Source organism: Meles meles, chromosome 1 (genome assembly GCF_922984935.1).
Source record: "Meles meles chromosome 1, mMelMel3.1 paternal haplotype, whole genome shotgun sequence".
Classification (NCBI taxonomy): domain Eukaryota; kingdom Metazoa; phylum Chordata; class Mammalia; order Carnivora; family Mustelidae; genus Meles; species Meles meles.
Genome location: NC_060066.1, coordinates 196,312,088 through 196,332,740, shown reverse-complemented (window position 1 = coordinate 196,332,740; position 20,653 = coordinate 196,312,088). Strand labels below are relative to the sequence as shown.

Genomic DNA, 20,653 nt, shown 5'->3' with positions numbered 1-20,653 from the left:
TGTATATCCAGTTTATAGAATTAAGAGTTTTAAAAAGATGGCAGTGACATGATTTGCAATTAGAAATTTCCTTCAAGATCCCATCTAAAGGCGGGGCGCTTGGGTGGCTCAGTGGGTTAAGCCGCTGCCTTCGGCTCAGGTCATGATCTCAGGATCCTGGGATCGAGTCCCGCATCGGGCTCTCTGCTCAGCGGAGAGCCTGCTTCCCTTCCTCTCTCTCTGCCTGCCTCTCTTGTGATTTCTCTCTGTCAAATAAATAAAATCTTAAAAAAAAAAAAAATTCTTTTAAAGGTCAAGAAACTTGTTTTTGAAGAATAAAACCACCTTGAATTACTAATTTTTACCTGCCAACCAAAGGTTTTTGAGAAATGCGCAGATGTTACACTTACTATAGGGGAGATGGGAGATGTTTACTCCTAGGGCTTGAAAAGCAAATAATACTCCAGTATTTGTACTGATGACCAAGTTAAAGATGTAACAAGTCTGCTTCAGCTATGATGTGGTTCGAAATATGTCCCTTCTGATTAAAAAATTTAATGCCTAGAATACAAGGCAACCCTCTTTTCTAAGAGGGAATTAATTTGGAAAAAAAGATACATCTTAACAGTCTGACACGTGGCACTTGGAAGCTAGCCCAAATTCTGGCCTCCCTCGTCGCAATAGAAGGCAAAGGGATTCTTGACTGTTTTCCAGGCCAGTGAGGGATAGTCAGACCCAAATCTGAAGAAACGAAATGAGCAAAAGTAGTTGATGTGACAGGAAATGAGGCCAAATCAAGCGAGGTTTGATATTAGACTGTCAGTTTTATTGCTTTTGCATGTTAAGCTCATCACAGCAATGTATTCTCTTTAATAATTAAATTTCAGCACAATTTGACAGCAAACGAAGCCTCTTATCATTCCAGTCCTATACTTTAAAAAGCAGATTTTAGAAACAATTAAGAAATAAATTTTCGGGGCGCCTGGGTGGCTCAGTGGGTTGAGCCGCTGCCTTCGGCTCAGGTCGTGATCTCAGGGTCCTGGGATCGAGTCCCACATCGGGCTCTCTGTTTGGCAGGGGGCCTGCTTCCCTCTCTCTCTCTCTGCCTGCCTCTCTATCTACTTGTGATCTCTCTGTCAAATAAATAAATAAAATATTAAAAAAAAAAAAAAGAAATAAATTTTCCCCTTGCAAGTTATTTTAAAATACTATTTTATTTCCCCATGTGCATTTGTTTATACCAAATGGTTAGTCTTTATTTTCGATGAAATTAATGACTGGGTTATTGAAGGGTGCCAGCTTTCTAATAAGCTCTTCGGATTTTTTTATGAAGCCCTACTCAGAAGCCTACTTAGCTGGGCAACTGGGCTGATCCTACTCAGAAAAGACACAGGAGCAAACTGTATAGAAAATAAAAACTTTATTTTTTCAAGTTTATAAGATAGTTCCCATTACATATAACATTATGGTCAAGGACTCTACACAGCCACGAATGCCCGCAGTCACATAAATATATCCAATCCACTCAATGCCTTTTCCTGCTAAATGAGGCATCTGAAGTCCAGAGGGTTACGTTTTGAGTAGAAGCTGTCCTTAATGAGATGGCTCCCGTCAGTGCATTAGGGACTAGCCACGGAGCCTTGCTTGCTGGAGCGGTCTAAATCGGAGGAGAGAAAGGGACAGAGGGCCTGCAAGTTGGGGATGGGACAGAACTAGATTTTTCTCTCATAGTTTAAGATATTTTAGAATCCCAGAAATCAGATTTGGCTTCTTTATAAGTGAGAATATCTTGGGAGCTCCAAGTTTTGGAGGAAAAAGGAAGCCAATGAAAAAGGTGGTAAGAAGTAGAAGCCTGTTTAAGAAGGCCCCTAACTGTCCCCATTCTACAGGAGTGAGGAGAGGAAGGCCCCCCGGCTCTCCACCCTTGGCTTAGACCATCATTCTCCCAGAAAGAGAAAGAATGTGGCCCCGCCCCTCCCGGCCTCTGCCCTGTGGTTCGGTGGCGCCAACACCCATTCAATGTAGCGAATGTCTAGATGCTCCATGTGCTGCAGCCAGAGTTTGCCAATCAGATTCTACCTGGAGCTTGAAAAGTGAGTTTGTATAAACTGTGGACAAGCTGCGGCACAAATCTCCTGGGATGCTAGTTTTGCCCCTCAACTTGCAGAGCAGAAGACAGGAACATCCCAAACCAAATAAAAGCCCAAACAGGCATCGAAGTCTGAAACAGGCATCTATTCTCCTGGACACCACCAGCCGCCCCAGGGGCACTGGACAGGGTGATGCTAAGGCACAGTCAGTTTTACATTCGAAAGTCAAGCCACCTCTTAAACCCAGGACACATCTGACAACTCCAGACCCCGCACTAGAGACAGTCCTCGCCATGAGACGTGCAGACCCATCTGGCAGAACCCACAGTGCCTGGCTGGGGGAAAGACTCATCATGTGGGTAACTTCATGGGGACGCTTTCTAGTAAAGAGGGCTTCCCCTTGAAGAAATGACCCATGGTATCCTTTTGCCCTCAACTTCTAAGAGCTCTTGGTGCTACCCACTTACTTTCCTTTCCAGATCTTTGTGCTGGGAAGAAAGAAAACACAGGGTAAAAGAACACTGTGTTCCCTGCACAATTCATTTTGGCAAAGAGAAATCGAGATGCTCTCATTTTCCGTAATGGGGGCAGCAACAACCAGAAGAAAGCAGAGGTGCTCTGCTCGGTAGAGCTTCCTCACTTCTCTTAGCCAATTCCAAGTTCATTTTGCAAAGACCCAGGCTGGGCAGTCAGGGGGGCGGTGGGGGAAATACCATCGAACGAGAAGTCCAACTCCTAGGGATAGAAAGCTTCTCCCAAAGGGCAGGGGAAGGGAAGTGTTTGTGTGTGGCCCTGTGTGCATGACGGGGAGACCACAGCACAGCCTCACAAGCCTGACATGCAGCACCAACCAGATGGCCTCTGTCCAGCTCAGGGAACCCCCAGTTATACTGCTAGTAGGGGGAGAGCTTGGGGCCTGGAAGAAAGGCCCATCATAGAGCTTTCTAAGATCGATTATCAAGCAAGGCAGCAGCATGTGGACAACTAGGCTGAACACAGACCGTGGAAGGTCGGCCTCCGACTACACGCCTCATCTCTTCCCCACCTGTCAAGAGACGAGGTCGGAGAGACAGCTAAGTAATGAGCACTGACTTCAGCTCCTTCTCCAAACCTGTGAGGAATGGAGCACTTTCTCAATCCGTTCTGAAGGAATGTGTCTATCAGTCTTTCTCTGCTGCCATTTGGTGGCCTGGCATCAGGAGGAGCCTGGCCCCTCAGTGCCGCAACATCTCCAGAAATGGATACACAGAATCTCTGGGGGCGAGCGATTACAGCTGGGGGTGGTCAAGGACGCCTCTTCCTGAGGACCCAGACTGCACGCCTGAGGGGCTGACATGATCACCTCTCCAGGCAGCCTGGGAGAGCCTCAACTTCCTGAGCGCTAGGAATTGTATCCTGCCCGAGCAGGGGCCCATGTTCGTCTTGGAGGGATGGAGCATCCGCAAACACAGCTGGGCTCTAAGGCTGGGATTAGCTGCCGGGCACCCACCAATCTTCCTAGAGGTCAGGGTGACAGATGTTCCTGCATGTAGCCCTGGGTTAAATTTTCAGGCATGGAGTAGGGTCCCAGCACCCTCATTTAAATCAGGAAAGTCTTTCTGGCCTTCTGGTTTCCCATTTTAGAATGGGATTTGAGAAGCAGGAAGGGTGTTCCATGGGAAAAGTGGGTTTTGATCACAGCAATCTGTTCTTCGGTTTCAGGCAAGAAATTTGGGTAAATACATGCCCAAAATACCTTTCTTGGCTTAAGGGCTTCAAAGGAAGTCAAATGTAGTTACGAGTCTGTTCTTAGGCTTGATTTAACTTCTTGGGTCCAAAGCTGAGGGACTGGCCAGAGCTGCATGGAGGTGGATGTGAGGTACAGACGGCAGGGCAGGGGCAAGAGTCTAGCACTGGTGACTAAGAAGGAAGAGGAGGCTGGAGGGGTGAGCCTCTGCTGGGGAAGGGTGCTTCTCTGCCGGAGAAGGTGGAATCTTCTTGTTTCAAGAGCCAAAGAAGCAGAAATTCCTACGAAGCCTTAGTCCTTTCCCTCCAGTTGGGAGGTAAGCCCTCTGGGACACAGTCTTTGAATAAAAGTCAAGCTGAAGGCTTGGAATTTACGTCTTGAGAGGGAGTTTCTAGGGTTGTGCCATTTGGTTGAAGGGGAAGAGGGACTGGAGAGGGGACTAAGGCTTCTAGGATGGGAAATTCCAAAGTCTCAAGGTTATCAGTGTCTAGTGCTCCACAGTTCAGCAAACTAGGAGATGGAAGAATGGGAAGGAAACCGCCCTAGAGAGCAGACCACCGGAGCAGCTAAAGGGGGCGCGACTGTCACAGAGAGGTATTTTAGATATTTCAATTGCTATTTTCCAAGGAAAAGTTACACACCCCTTTCTTGTTAGAAAAAGGAGGGAAAACCTGCTTCAGAGACCAGACCCTTAACTATAAAAATAACATATACATTCCCTGGGAATATGTTCTAGAGCTAAGGAGATTACAAAGACCACAAGAGATGGTATCACAAAAGTCTGCCACATGTATCCTGTTCCCGCAAGTTCAGAGCAGTTCTCAAACTGCGCACGATCTAAGAGTGCAACTCTGCCCCAAGAAATGCCTTTTCTTTTCTTCATTTTTTGAAACAAAATAAAACGAAACAAACCCCGGAAGAATTAAACCCGCCACTGTCGCGGCGGTGAGTCTACTGTCCTCCCCAGCCCCGTGTCTCCTGCCTCTGCACGAGGGTGAACATGGGGCCGCAGCTAACTCTTAGCAAAAATAAGCTTCGTCCCTTGCAGCTGTTGGTTCTGATTGTGTTCTCGCCAGCATTCCATGGAGAAAGAGAGAGAGACACACATAGAGACAGAGACAGAAAGGGAGACAGAGACACACACACACACACAGAGAGAGAGAGAGAGAGTTCCCAGATGGTTCTGGTCTCTAGCTCCTTTCAGGAGGGAAAAGGAGCTCACAGGGAAGGGTCTTCATTCCAGTTCTCAGAGAAAATCAAGCTCCAAAGCCTGGTGGAGGGACACTAGATCTCCATGGTTGGTGATTCTCCAGAAAGGCATGTTGTGCTGGAAGAGAGGGGGACAGTTCATAGCGGATTAACCCAACTTCTTTTGGGAGCTTATATTTACCTCTACACCTCTTCCACTCCCCAAGACACTGGGTAACACTCTCTTCTCCTGCCCACCTTACTGGATTGTTATAAGGATCAAGTAAGTCATATGTATAAGGACTTTGTACATTACAGGACACTTTACAAATGTGATTTTTTTTTTTTAAAGATTTTATTTATTTATTTGACAGAGAGATCACAAGTAGGCAGAGAGAGAGAGAGGGAAGCAGGCTCCCTGCTGAGCAGAGAGCCCGATGCAGAATCGTGACCTGAGCCGAAGGCAGCGGCTTAACCCACTGAGCCACCCAGGCGCCCCAAATGTGAGAGATTTTTACCAGGTCTTTCATGGTAACTGTGCTTTTATGATACATCCTTGTTCTAGCCATTATATAGGGTCCTCAGGATCAAATAAAATGACCCTTGTGAGAAATTACTATTAATCTATCACATTTTCTTATAGATGGTTAGTTTTGTTTTTTTTTTAAAGATTTTATTTATTTATTTGACAGCGAGAGAGAGAGATCACAAGTAGGCAGAGAGGCAGGCAGACTGAGAGAGAGAGGGAAGCAGGCTCCCCGCCAAGCAGAGAGCCTGATGTGGGACTCGATCCCAGGACCCTGAGATCATGACCTGAGCCGAAGGCAGCGGCTTAACCCACTGAGCCACCCAGGCGCCCACAGATGGTTAGTTTTGTATAAATTTCAGACAAAGTTTCTCTACCTTTTTTTAAAAAAATTATTTATTAATTTGACAGAGAGAGAACACAAGTAGACAGAGAGGCAGGCAGAGAGAGAGGAGGAAGCAGGCTCCCTGCCGAGCAAAGAGCCAGATGTGGGGCTCGATCCCAGGACCCAGAGATCATGACCTGAGCCGAAGGCAGAGGCTTTAACCCACTGAGCCACCCAGGTGCCCCTCTCCACGTTTTGACAAAGGACAAATCTTGTTCACAACTGAGATGCAGAATACACAGATCTAAGAAGTAATAATCCCATTTACCACGTTGTCAAAATCAGGTCCAGAATACCGTGTGCTGTTGTGGAAACCACATTTTCAAGAAGGGATCGGAAAAAATCCAAGTGTGGGAGACCATGTTCTGTGAAGCCGAAGGGGGTTAGCCTTACTGATCGTTTTGTTCTGACTGGTTGCAAGTTACCCGAAATACCGGTCTTAGAGCAGTTCTTCTGGCAGTAAGCTCAGTGTTTTTCAAGCATGCTGCTCACACATAGTTAAACAGCTTTTCATATACAGAACAGGAAACAGACTTGTTATGTCGTACTCAGGACTCGGACCAGGATGTGAAAGTTAGAGATACAAGTTTTAGTTCAGTGGGAGGAGGAATATCCTAACAGTTTGGATGATCCCATAGTAGAACACGACACACAGGAAACAGTCTCCCCATCCTTGGGTTTATTCAAACAAGGACTAGAAAGTCCTTTGGGAAAGGGGCTGCAGAAAAGGTCCCTCACAGCGTAGAAGCTGGAATGGATGGAGCTCTAAGGCATCTTCCAATGGGTACATGCTACGGTAGGTGATCACAGGCAGCAGCTGAGAGGCGCCTGCCCCGCTAGTGACGTCATCCTTCTTTATCTCCCCGACTCCCTTCCTCAAACCAAGCAGCCCTGTTGCCTCCATCCACTAGTGTCTTTTCCCCCCCAGAGGGCAACAAGCACTTCGGAACCAAAGCCTCAAAGATAACACGTGAGAAAAAAGATAAAGGTCCTTGAATTGCTACATAAAATCGTGAATGAAAATGTAATGAGGTAATAATGCCACCCGATTAGCAATCTCACAGTTGATTAATAGTTGAAGCTTTTACATTAATTGGATGAAGAAAACCAGGACAGCTTGTCCTGGCTGGCAACCCTCCACCTCCAATCGTAAGAAACCGAGTTGCTGGAAGGAAACTAGGGCATAGAAAAAGAACTTCTGTAGATCCATTTAATAAATGCAGATGAGGAAACTCCAAGAGGAAAAGTAAACTGTCCAAAGTCACACAGCTAACCAAGGGAGGAGAGCTGACCCAAATTAATTTTAGATTCCACAGTCAAGACTCTTTCATCTACGGTTTCCTGCAGTGAGATGAGGTGGCCTGGAGTTGGGACCCGCACAGTGAGGAGGTTAATAGCAGAACAGGATTTTCTGGGCTCAAAGATAGGAAGGATTTCATCTGAACAAATTTCACTGGCTTTTTGAGAATCTAAAGCCTGGAAAAGTCAGACCGATTCACCTTTTTGTAGTGAAGTCTCATGTTCTTGGGATGAAGATAGAAGATGGGGCCCATATTCGGTTTAACGATGGAGGGCCCTACAGCAGGACTCAAAGATTTTAAAATTTCTGAGTGGCAGGGAGGAGGGGGGAAAGGAAAGATCTAATAACTTAAGGGAAAACCCTATTTGGGGGGAAAATGAACATCTTTCTTTAAAGTAAAACAGGACAGAGAGGGGGAAACACTGTAAATGCTCAAGATTGCTAGGATTTCTGACTTTTACCGTTTTTCTAATTACTTGATGCGTTCCCACAGGGACTCTTCTTTTTACCATGGTTACCTGTTTGGCTGCAATTTCTTCATCTCGTCCGTCTCCAATCACTACATATGTGACTTTCTTTCCAAACCTAGACACAATTCTCTCGAAGCAGCTCTCCTTACCTGATGAGAAAAAGAAATTTCCCATTAGGACATTCCCCCTTTTTTCAACACCAAAGAAAAGAGCTGCTGCTGGTTCACCTGCCTAGGCTTAGAAAAAACAAGTGACAGTGCATGTAATTTGTTTGGTGGGGAGTGGGGGTGGCAGCTGCAGATCCAGCAGGCCTGGTGTCCAAAGAATGTGGAATTGTGCTATTAAGACAAGACTTTCTAAGCATTGTGCTTTTTAGGTTCTTATTTTAATAAGTGTGGGTGTTTTTTTTTGTTTTTTGTTTTTGTTTTTTTTTTTTAAGTAGGCCCACACCCCGTGGAGGCTTGAACTCCTAATCATGAGATCAAGATCTGAGCTGAGGGGCACCTAGGTGGCTCAGTGGGTTAAAGTCTCTGCCTTCGGCTCAGGTCACAATCCCAGGGTCCTGGGATCGAGCCCCGCATGGGGCTCTCTGCTCAGTGGGGAGCCTGCCTCCCCCTCTCTCTCTCCCTGCCTGCCTACTTCTGATCTCTGTCAAATAAATAAATAAAATCTTAAAAAAAAAAAAGATCTGAGCTGAGATCAAGAGTTGGAAGCTTAACTGCCAGTCACCCAGGCACCCCTCAGTGTGGGGAATTTTTATAAATGAAAAGCAATGGTGTCTAGGCAGTGTGAAAGCTAGGATACCACCTCCCTACTTTATAGCTTACAAAGGTAATTCCTGTAATGAACTCTGAAAATAATCCAGTGAGATCAGTACAATTCCCTACTGGAAAGATGAAAATGGGATCGAAATGTTAGTTACTTGTCTCAGATCACAAACAAGCTAGTAGCTACACTCTGGGCTCCAGGATCCAATCTAGGCTGTGGCTATCTTGCCATGATGAAAGGATAATTTTGGAGGGAAACTGTTTTAGTGTACGGAAAAAAAGTGGAAGCATAAGGTCCTGACTTCGTATTAGTAACAAGAAACAGGCAAACGTCCATCTCCCTCCAATTCTTCATTTTCCAGAAACAGTTCTGGCTTGGGTCTTAGGTCTTTCACGGGGGGTAAAAGCACCAGAGTACCAATGATTATGGCAGTAAATCAGACCAGAATATCTAGAATGTCACATCCAGAGTATCTACTGAATGCTGTAACTGCAACTCAGAGAGTGGATCTCTGAAGCTGACTTTGGGAAAGGGTGATTCCAATCCACTGCAGACAGCTGAGAAACATGGCAGTGTATCAAAATTCAAATCCCATCTGGAAGGCACCAGCAACTTGCACAGATGATACTGCTGTGGGAAAAGATACTTTATTTACATAAATAAAAGGGAAATTATCTCCCTTGCTCTTTCTTCACCATCTTATACTTTATTTCCCTGTTTCTGCCACCTTCTTCAGTTAAGCAAGGTCCTAACTCTGTTTCCTTCTTCATCCTGCTCCATTAACCTTCTCATCCTTTCTTCTTTCCAGATGCAGTGACTTAGCACCAGGGTTCCTGTGTGAACAAGAAAAGGTTGCCTCTTCTTCAAGGCACTTGACTGCCATCTGCTGGAAGATTGTTGTAATAAATATACAAATACACGAATCTGCGACACCACCATAATCCACAAGAACCTATTTACCCATACCCAGAAGTCCTGCTTGGCACATCTGAGCAACTGCAAGTCTCTGAAATCCCGAGCCCAACTGGCACCTCACCCCACTGAGCAAGTCACCCGGACCAGACACCTAGTCTGCTTCGGGCTTCAGTCTCCCACTTGTCATAAAAAGCTTGGTTCAGGTGCACTTGGGTCCCTTTCAGTGCTAACATTTTACAATAGCATCGTCATGCCCGACAATCAAATCAGGCAGTGCAGACAATGTCTGCAGAATAAATGCAAATTAATCTCATAAATGATTCAACAGATGACTAGTCCATGTCTTGAGCCCTAATTCAAATATTAAATAGTTCAACTAATAAATTCTTATTATGTTCAAAGTGTTGAAGAGTTGTTTGCCTAATTCCGTGGCAAACATTACATCCCTATAAACTAAGACAACCTCTGCCAGACCCAATCTACTTTATGATCTGTCTATGGAAAATAACCTTAAGTCAGTCAGATTTTAGACTTTTCCCCTAAGGCCTAACAAAGGGAATGTTTCATATTTATTTACTTACAGAATATTTTATTAAATCACTTGACAGAGAGAAGGAGTGAGAGAGCACAAGCAGGGGGAGCGACACAGGGAGAGGGAGAAGCAGGCTGCCCACTGAGCAGGGAACCTGATGCAGGGCTCGATCCCAAGATCATGACCTGAACAGAAGGTAGACGCCTAACCAACTGAGCCACCCAAGGGCCCCAGGAATGTCTCATATTTAGAGGACAAGGACATAAAAAGTTTTTCATGGTCATGGCATGTAATGGTCAAGGACGAAATAAATTTAGGAATGTCTCTTCTAAAAGGATTAGGAGACAGAGAGAGTTATCAACAGCTCACAGTAAAGAAGCAGCTACATAAAAAAATGACTCCCCTACCGCTGGTAAATACACTTTCTCCATTTTACACTCTGCAAACAATCCTGAAGATGAGCTTTCCACTCAGGAGGATATGGCCAATGATTACTTAGCTTACCAAACGTCAAATGGCCGAATCTAACCCAAGACCAACTAAACCTTTGGTGAATGAATATTGGGTTTCTGGGCTTCCCCTATCAAAAACACTTCTGAGATTTTCAGAAATAATTTTGAGAGTTCCTTTTAATGTCCAAGGTAACAGAGTGACCATTAAAGGAATCATAACTCTGAAATCAAATATTTCTTCTCCTTGCTCCCATCTCACAAGGAAAGCCTCAAGTCTCTCATTGTAGTTATTCCCAAGGTGCTAGGTACCCACCCACAGCTTTGCAAGTGAGCTCTGGATGAAACGAGACTGAGAATAGTTACCAAATAAACACATGTACTGTCAGAGGGAATAAACTCATTCCCATTAGTCTGATGAGACTTTGGGTGTCAGAACTCACTCTAACAAGCACTACCTTTCAGGAGTATTTCTGAATTTCCACCTTTCAGGAGTGAAAGGCTTAGTGAGTGCTCTGGGTTCTTATGAAACACAAAGTGAAGCAGTGGCCGCGAGAGCAAAACATGAAGGGGGGTGGGTTTCCCCCAATCCCTTGCAAATGAAATAATTCAACATACAGAAAAAGGAGGATAAAAATAAACTCCCATATACCTACTGCCGCTCCATTTTTGTCGAACTGTAACACTTTCAGTTGCTTTCGATACAAAAAAGAATACAAGAAACTACAGATTTGATTTCCTGTGTACCCACTGACCCTTCCTTTCTCTGTGCGTATATATATCCATAAACAATTTATGGTATGTGGTTGTGAACACTTCTGACCTTTAGATAAATAATACACACTGTACATATCTACCTGTACTGTGTTTCCCGTGTTCAACATTATCTTCCATATTAATCCTTAAGGATGTATGTACTTTTCATTCATTCACTTTTAACTGCCATATAGCATCCCACTGTTTGGATACAGCAATCATTTTCTTTTCATGGACAGGTTCACAGAGTGGCTGTTTCCCATTATACTCTATTATGAACAATGTGGCATCAAAAAAATCCTCACACGTCTCCTTGTGCACATGAAAATTACTCAAGGGCAGGGGTGGGCCAACTTTCTGTGTAGAGTCAGGCAATAAATATTCCAGGCTTTGCTCTGTTGCAACTACTGGACTCTGCTCCTACAGTGTCAAAGTAGCTATGGAAATAATCTGACATGGCTATGTTTCAATAAAACTTTACAAAAACAGGCAGTGCACAGAATCTGGCACAGGGGTTATAGTCTGCAGAGCCTTGGACTAAAGTGTATTTATCTAAAAGTGGAGTTGCTTGATCATAGGGTTATGCACATCTCAAACCACTACACATTGCCAAACTATTCTCCAAAAAGGGCTATATCCAGGGGCGCATCGCTGGCTCAGATGGTAGAACATGCAACTCCTGATCTTGGGACTGTGGGTTCAAGCCCTATGTTGGTTATAGAGATTACTTAAAAAATAAAATCTTTAAAAAAAAAGGCTATCTCCATTTTTAATCCCATAGGCAGAGTTAAGTGTTCCCATTTCCTTGACAACTGTGGCACTGCCAGACTTAAATTCCTGTTAATCTGATAAATAGGAAATGCATCACACTTTAAGGACATCTGCATGTCCTTAATTGGTGAGGTTAAGGAACTCGCCATATGTTCACTGGTGTTGATTTTCCTCTTCTGCAAACTGTTCCAAGGTTTCTGCCTACTTTTCTAAAATGCTGTTTGCTGCTTCATAATTTACAGTTCTTTACAGACTCTGTACACAAATTAACAAGTAAAAGAGTTGCAAGTTATCTTCTACCAGTCTGGTTTGTTTTGCCAACTTTGTATTTTCACTCAATATAAAATAGAGCATCATCCAATTGAAATGATCATTTTGTTGTTGCTGTTTTTAAAACTGTTTTTTGGGGACTTTTAAATAAGATCCTCTTCTACCTTAAGGCCATAGATACCCTTCTGTATTTTTTTCTAAAAATTAAAGTTTTGCTTCTCATGTTAAGTTTTTTTTTACCCACCTGGAACTTATTTCTGCAAAAAGCACAAAGCAGGAATACAATTCTGCTTTTCTCCTCATATGGATAACCCAGTTACCCTCATACCAGGAAGTGAAGGTCAGTTCCATGAGGACAGAGGATTTTTGTCACTGCTGTATTCCTAGCACCTTCACAATGTGAGACACACAGGAGGCAACAGCTATCGTCCTTTCTCATCTAGTGAATCGTTACCACTTGCATATAAACTTTGTATAAATTTCTCTTACATTCAAAAATTCTCTTGAGCCCATATAACCCCCACTTACTACTTCATTTCTTTGTCCTTCTTTATAATTGATCTAAAGAGTCATATGGTTACCATCTCCAGCTCCTCTCTTTCCAGTCTCTCTTAAGCCCATTCCAATGAGGTGTCACTCCCATCACTGTGCTCAAACTGCATGTCAAGTTTATTCATGGCCTCCATGTAGCAATCGTATCTGACCCATTAGCAAAATCTGAGTCCAACACTCTCCCTCTGTCTTCTTCTAAGACACCATTCTCATTTTTCTTCCTACCTCACATACCTCTCCTTCTAACACTGCTGCTCGTTCCACCTTAAGATCCAAATATTTAAATATCAGACGGACTCAGGGCTTAGTTCACAGACCTCTATTCTTCTGTCTGCATTCATTCCTATGACTTATCCAGTCATTTTTAATAACCGCACACACACGAAGACTTCCTATTATTCGTCTCCAACCAGTACCTCTCCCTTGACTTCCAGATTCAGATATCCAACTGCCTACCTGACATCTCCACATAGTTATCTAATAATTATTGCAAACATAGCATCTAAAACTAGACCCTTAATCTTTCTTACCACGGCCTTCTCCATCTCAGTAAATGGCATCTTCGTCTTTTCAGCTGCTTTAGGCCAAAATCCTTGGACTCTTCCTTAACTTCTTTTTCTTTCACACCCCATATCCAAATTACTAGCAATGCCTGTCAAAATAATGCCTTCATAATATATCCTATATATATCACAGACACATCTATCGTCATATATGACTACGTCCCCACCTCCATTACTACTACCTTGTTTCAAGCCATCCAGGATCTCATGCTGTATTTACAACCTCCCAATTTGCCTCTTAGCTATCTTCCTCAAGCTCCTACACAAATCCTATTTAATGGGCAAGTCATTTCTTGTCAGTCTTCTGCTCAAAAACCTAAAAATAGCATTTCATTGGAATAAAAGTTGAAGTCTTTAAAATAATCTACAAGGACCTGCAGGCTCTCCCCACCCTTTCCTTTGCTCTCTCGTGACTTTATTTCCCAACATTCTTCCCTCCCTGCTCTTCCCTGAACATGCCTCCAACCTCTTCCTCTGGCTGTTCCCTCTCCTTGGCATGCTCTTTCTCCAGGTAAAGGCTAATGGCTAACTCCTTCACTTCTGTTAGGTCTCTGCTTAACTTTTCAAGAAAACGAAGGAAGGAAGGAAGGAAAGAAGCAAAGGAGGGAGGGAGGGAGGAAGGAGGGAAAGAAAGAGACACAAAGCTTTTCCTTGAGGCACACCTAACTACACTATTTGAAACATGGCCTTCTTTTCCTAACTGCTTTTTAGCTATAGCACTTACCACCATCTGATGTATGTGGTTTCTTTTCCTTAATTTACTTGTTTACTGACTGCTTCTTCCCACTAGGAGCAAGGATTTTTGATCTTTTTTTGATTTTTTTTTTTTTGATTACTGCTGTATCCCCACTACCTAGAAAAATGCCTTGCAGATAAAGGTGACCAACAAATACTTGGTGAATGAATGAAGAAAGAAAATGTCAACAGGACCTGGTGGGCTTATTGCCTCCATAGGTCCTGGGGTATGTGCGCGCACTGTGTTTGTGTGTGTGTGTGTAAACATATAAAATTAGACCTACTTTTTATGGAGAAAGCATACTACAACAGGTATGTAGTAGATTTTAAAAAATAATGAATAACCACAGCTCATCTTCAAACTCCAGGACCCTCTCCTTTGATAACAACAGGGAAGTAGGAACTGTAAGAGTTTGGAGAGATGAGGAGAGGGCCGCCAGAGTTCTCTTCTTCTGACCATGTGCGGCACACAAGAAAAAGAGTGACACACTCTGCTGCCTTCTTAGTGGAACAAGTTGGTTTTGTATAAACCTGGTGCGAATTAATTAATTAATTAATTCAGCAAATATTTATTGAGTATCTACTCTTTCCCATACTTGGTACTGAATACATTTTTAGGGGTTAAATAGTACCTTCATATACATAGTCCCATTTGAGTTTCACAACCTCTCTGGAAGTTTCTCATTTTATATGAGAAACCTGAGGGTCAGGAGATAAAGTAATTTGCCTAAGGTTAGAACCAGTAAGTGGGGGAGATAGGACTTTAATTCTAGTTCTTTTTTTCTTTTTTAAAGATGTTATTTATTCATGACAGAGAGAGGGTGAGACACAAGCAGGGGGAGGGGCAGAGTGAGAGGGAGAAGCAGGCCCGATGCAGGGCTCCATGTGGGCCTCGATCACAGGACCCTGGGATCAGGACCTGAGCTCAAGGCAGATGCTTAACCGACTGAGCCACCCAGGCGCCCTGAATTCTGGTCCTTACTACTGTTTTTCTTTTCAAAAGCTGTACTAAAACCCGTAAAATCTGCCATCTTAACATTTTTAAATGTACATTTCAGCAGTGTTAAGTACACTGACATTATTCTAAAACGTTCCATGGTGCAAAGCTGAAATTCTATACCCATTAAACGACAATTCCCTATCTCCCTTTCCTCTAAGCCTCTGTTAATCACCATTCTACTTTGTTTCTATGAGTCTGACTAAGAAACTCACAGTATTTGCCTTTTTGTGACTGCCTTGCTTCATTAGCATCATGTCTTCAAGGCTGACACATGTGGTAACATACGACAGTATTTTCTTCCCTCTTATGGCACAATGATATCCCACTGTATGTATATACCATATCTTGTTTATCCATTCATTTGATGGACATCTGAGTTGCTTCCACCTCTTGGCTATTGTGAATACCGCTACTCTGAACATGCGTGTGGAAATATTTTTTTGAGATCCTGCTTTCAATCCTTTTGGATATACACCCAGAAGTGGGATTGCTGATCATAGTTCTTTTTTAAATTTTTTGAGGGACCATCATACTGTTTTCCACAGTAATGCTACCACTTTATATTCCCACCAACAAGGCAGAAGGGCTCCAATTCATCCACATCCTTGTCAACACTTGTTATTCTTTCTCTTTCTTATTTTTTTTTTAATTTTATTTTTAAGTAAACTCTACACCCAATGTGGGGCTTGAACTCATGACCCCGAAATCAAGAGTTGCATGCTCCACTGACAGAGTCAGGCAGGTAATCCCCCCATTTTTTTTTTCCATTTTATTTATTTATTTGACAGAGAAAGAATGAGAGAGCACAAGCAAGGGGGAGCGGCAGAGGGAGAGGGAGAAGCAGGCTGGCCACTGAGCAGGAAGCCCAACTCAGGGCTCGATCCCAAAACCCTGGGATCATCACCTGAGCTGAAGGCAGATGCTTAACTGACTGAGCCACCCAGGTGCCCCTATTTTTCTTTTTTTGATGGCAGCCATCTGAATGGGTGTGAGGAATTTAAACAGTTTTAAGTATACAGCTTAGTCTTTGATTTTTAATCTAGTGCTTTTTCTATTAGACTATACTGTACCACTCTCTCTGGAAAATAAAAATAAATCTGGGATGAGGCAAAAGTAGATTTCCAAGCTACATATTATGTCCTTTCAATTATTATAAATGGAAAGAATATGATAAACTTTAAGTCCTACAAACCTGTATTTGAATCCGGTTTACGTAACTTACTAGCTGTGAAGCCTTGAGGAAGCTACACAACTAACTGTTAAGCCTGAACTGGCCCATCACTAATATTAGGAAAAGGCTGCTATGAATATTAGAGAGATATACATAAAGTGTCTAATTAAGGGACTGATAAGTAATTCAGTACATCATAATTATGAAGTATTATGTAAGGCAAGTGACAAGAAACAGAACTGAAACCATACCAATTTTGGTAGCACTATAGATGTTTTCAATAGGAAATATTTCTCCTAGTCCATACAGGAGAACCTTGGCCAGAGCTGGAACCAGCTGTGTCGTAGTGATCAGAACATTCACACAATTCTTTCTAGAAGGGAGAAAAAACAAAATGAAAAGAAAAGGAAAAAGTGAAACTAAACCCATCTGAGAGCAAGAATTCTTTAGAATCTAATTAATAGAAACTAACCTCTTTAGAATCTAACTAATAAAAAACTAACTGCAAAGGGCCTGATACTTGTTCAGTGCCATGTTTGGTTATTGCTCTAATTACGTCAGGTTTTTTTATTTCCCATATTAAAGGACAGAGATTCTATATATTTAATGGGCACTGAGCCAACAACTTGATTCTTGTCCCATTTCCCTTCTGACCATTCTAGCTCACTGCACTTGTTAGCAAATAAACCACCAACCCATGCCACTGATAGCAGACTCTAGAAAACCAGTAACGAAGACTTTCAGTCACAGCACTATTTCATCGGAATGCAACTCAGCCCTTTAATAAGGTATGATTTAAATCCTCTTTGCCTTTCACACAATGGCAACATAGATTCCAGAATATACGTTAATTTCACATGTCCTTTACCTTCACGGATATCCACCCCTTGGTGTCAGTTTTACCGTTTGCTCTACTAGGTTGTACCTGGAATTCCTGCTTCGAGGGAGGGCGCAAAAGAATACTACAGTAGACTGTATTTGACTATATTTCCCATTCTAAGCTTCAAGCAGAAATCTCCTTAAACTGTTTAAATTTTCCTTTTCTTCTGAATCCCGCCTTCCTGAAGGGGCTCTGATACATTTCTTGGGCGCTTCCTGTACTTAGGATATGTGATGTGTCTCCTACAGGATACTTTGATGCGACCAGGCCCATTCCTGGGCTGGAGATTATGGGATACCGAACTTTAGTTCTGTGAGCAAAAAGTAAGGGAAAGAACAAAGGCTTTCAAATATCAATATTCTCTGAAGATCTGAACACGTGCTGTCAGCACGGAATGACCTTGCCTCCCACCTAACCCAAGTGTTTGCCTGCATCTTTTCGACTCCTCTCGCCCCTATCCGAGACCAATGTTAGGGAGTGGCCTATCCTGGACTGGGATAGGAAAGATGCATCTAGGAGAGGATGAGAACTAAGAGAACCATTTCCATACCTGGACTGGATGAGAAGTAAGGACTTTAATGCAGTTCCTAACCAGGAATCTGTTAAAACTTCAATTTCCGCTCTTAGTCTCTGTAGCGCTTCCTTTCTCTGGGGACTGAGTAGGCCTTTGGGAATAAAAGCAGACACATTTGTCATCTGACAGTGTATCCTTGCTGACACTGAGGAAGCAACTTCTAAATTCAATGTAGAAAGAGTGTGAGTCACTGAAATATTCCAATGAGCTAATAGGTTTCTCTTCTTGGTAAAACCCTGGAGTAGCCTCCTTAATTAAGATACCCTTTTGACTTTCCTCCTCAGAATGTTTTGCTGGGCAGGGGGTGAGGGGGACCACAACCACAAAATCAGCTGAAAGAAACACTGTGATGACATTCTGCCAAAGCTCACTCTTTCACCACGAGGCAGATGGGTGGACCATACTCTGAGCTGCACTGTTTTAGATGTGACATCAAGAATCAAGGAGGGAGAAATGAGGGTTACAGTTGGAAGAGTCTGCAGCATTTCCAATCTCTCTAAAGAAACCGAAGTGCAGGGAGAAAGGGGGGCTGCCTAAGGTCACACAGCAAGTTAGTGGCTTTTGGCTTCTGAAGTCTTTGTTCTGTCATATCCTGCGCCCACGGTGACTGTGCAATTCTCATCCCTGCACAGTGCGCATCAACCTGAGATTCCAGGCTGAATGACCAATTTCATGAACGTCATTTATTTGTACTGTACCTACTTCTGAAACAACTCCAGCTAAGAAGAGACTAAAACACTGCTTAAGATCAGACAATTAAGCATAGAACAAAACAGAATTCATCTGATGGGAGCATGTTATCAGCCACTTGAATTATAATATTGAAACCATAAATCTGACCCTGTATTTTCTGTAGTGAAGGTAAAAGAGAAATCGTGTATTCTATTACAAGTATTTCACAAAGACAGAAGGCATTTCTGTGAGAACGGTATATAATTTGTTTACAGATTGATGGTTTCACAATGCAAGCCTAGAATTACACGACTCTCAAGGTCTCTGATAAAACAACAACAAAACCAGCACCTTTAGGTCATGTGTGGCCCTACTTGTTAAGTACACGTCACACACTTAACTATCAAATATGATGTGGCACTTCTGTTAATTCCTTTTTAATTTCTTCTTAAAGATTTTATTTATTTATTTGACAGACAGAGATCACAAGTAGGCAGAGAGGCAGGCAGAGAGAGAGGAAGGGAAGCAGGCTCCCCGCTGAGCAGAGAGCCCGATGCGGGGCTCGATCCTAGGACCCTGAGATCATGACCTGAGCCAAAGGCAGAGGCTTTAACCCACTGAGCCAGCCAGGTGCCCCTGTTAATTCCTATTTTACAAAATACAGGTGGACATTACTTTTAATATGTTCCCCAGGGCAGGCTCAGGGGATTCTCACAGAGGGTTATATCACCTTCCTCAGGAAACCAGGTCCTGGCACCCAACGAACAGAAAAAGGATCAGACACTTGGGCTGTATACGAAAACAAAAGAAAGGCTAATGTGTGGCAAGAGTAGAGCAAAAAGATGGAGTTGCCAAAATAAAGTGCTGGCTCTGAACCATAAAAAAAAATAGAGGCCATAAAGAGGGCACTCTAAAAAAAGCAAATTAAATTCCCAAAGTCCCGATGCCTGTGCTTTTTATCTGGTACTGGGGGCTCTAACAGCAATGAACCAAATTACCTTTGAAGCCCTATTTTCACGTTCTGCAGCGCAATGTGAGGCAGCACAGCGCGGCAAGAGGATGTGGGGTAATATACCTCTAGACAGTCTATCGAATCCCTGAAACTTCATGTTTTGAGGGTGACAGTTCACAGCTTCAAAGTTTTTTCTCATAAGGGTACAACACTAAAAAAGGAACTGCATCGGGGCGCTTGGGTGCCTCAGTCAGTAAGCATGCAACTCTTGATCTCGGGCTTATGAGTTCAAGCCCCCTACTGGGCACAGAGCTTACTTTAATAAATAAATAAATAAACAAACAAACAAATTAAAAAAAAAAACACCTTTCATACTTAAAAAAGGCGGGGGCCCTGCATGAATGTAAAGTTCACTGGACCAAGAGTTAGGGGATTGGGTTCCAGCTGTGATCGTGGGTAAGCTGTCCTGAGCACCTTCATGATAAATGTGCTTTCTCGAATGCCAAACGAGGGATTCTGATTAGATTTTTTTTTTTAAATAATGAATTTGCTTTTTCTTTCTTTCTCTTTTTAAAAGATTTTATTTATTTAGTTGATGCAGAGAGAGTCAGCGAGAAAGGTAATATGAGCAGGGGGAGCGGGAGAGGGGGAAGCAGGTTTCCTGATGAGCAGGGAGCCTGATGTGGGGCTTGATCCCAGGACACTAGGATCATGACCTGCACTGAAGACAGACACTTAACTGACTGAGCCACCCAGGCGCCCCTCAGATTAGATTTCTTTCTTTCTTTTTTTTTTTAAATGTATTTATTTATTTTTATTTTTTAAAGATTTTTATTTGACAGAGACAGAGATCACAAGTAGGCAGAGGCAGGCAGAGACAGAGAGGGAAGCAGACTCCCTGCTGAGTAGAGAGCCTGATGTGGGGTTCAATCCCAGGACCCTGAGATCATGACCTGAGCAGAAGGCAGAGGCTTAACCCCCTGGCTACCCAGGCTCCCTCAGATTAGATTTCTAATGTCTCTTCTAATTTCAACAATCTATGGCTAATTTATTAATCTTAAATAACACTATTTTAGGCAAAGTGACACCTGATATTTGAGATATTTCTGGGCAGGATTTCCAAGGTCCAACACATGGCTACTGCCAACCTTTAATTCTGGACTAAGTTTTCCATCCTTTATAAATCTAGCCACTATTTCTGCCTGACTTGTTTTGATAGTTACATAAGTCAGTAAAAAAACATGGCAACCTATTAACTAGTATTGACAATAGCTGTGACTCCAGAATAAAACATACGTAATCAGATATAATCTTTGAAACACACTTCTTTAAAAAGGTATTTATCTAAAAAGAACAAGAGAACTCTGCAAAGCTTTACTAAGAGAAGTCCATGAGAAATGCAGAGTTTCCTCCTCAAAGAGTTTCAGTC

General features: G+C 42.9%; 1 protein-coding gene across 5 annotated transcripts in view; it reads right to left on the bottom strand.

Moving 5' to 3' along the window:
- Positions 1-1,384: 1,384 nt before the first annotated feature.
- EYA3 (EYA transcriptional coactivator and phosphatase 3) overlaps positions 1,385-20,653 on the bottom strand; it is a 131,758-nt gene continuing 112,489 nt past the window's right edge. For 4 of the 5 annotated variants that reach the window (XM_046000668.1, XM_045999862.1, XM_045999061.1 and 1 more), the window contains 4 exons: positions 17,577-17,691; positions 16,398-16,519; positions 7,713-7,813; positions 1,385-5,122 (listed from right to left, as the gene is read on the bottom strand). In XM_046000668.1, coding sequence (XP_045856624.1) covers positions 5,042-5,122; positions 7,713-7,813; positions 16,398-16,519; positions 17,577-17,691 — 419 coding nt within the window. In that variant the 3' untranslated portion in view covers positions 1,385-5,041. Of the gene's footprint in view, positions 5,123-7,712; positions 7,814-12,244; positions 13,330-16,397; positions 16,520-17,576; positions 17,692-20,653 lie in introns of those variants that run through there. The other variant, XM_046001243.1, reaches the window with a different exon arrangement.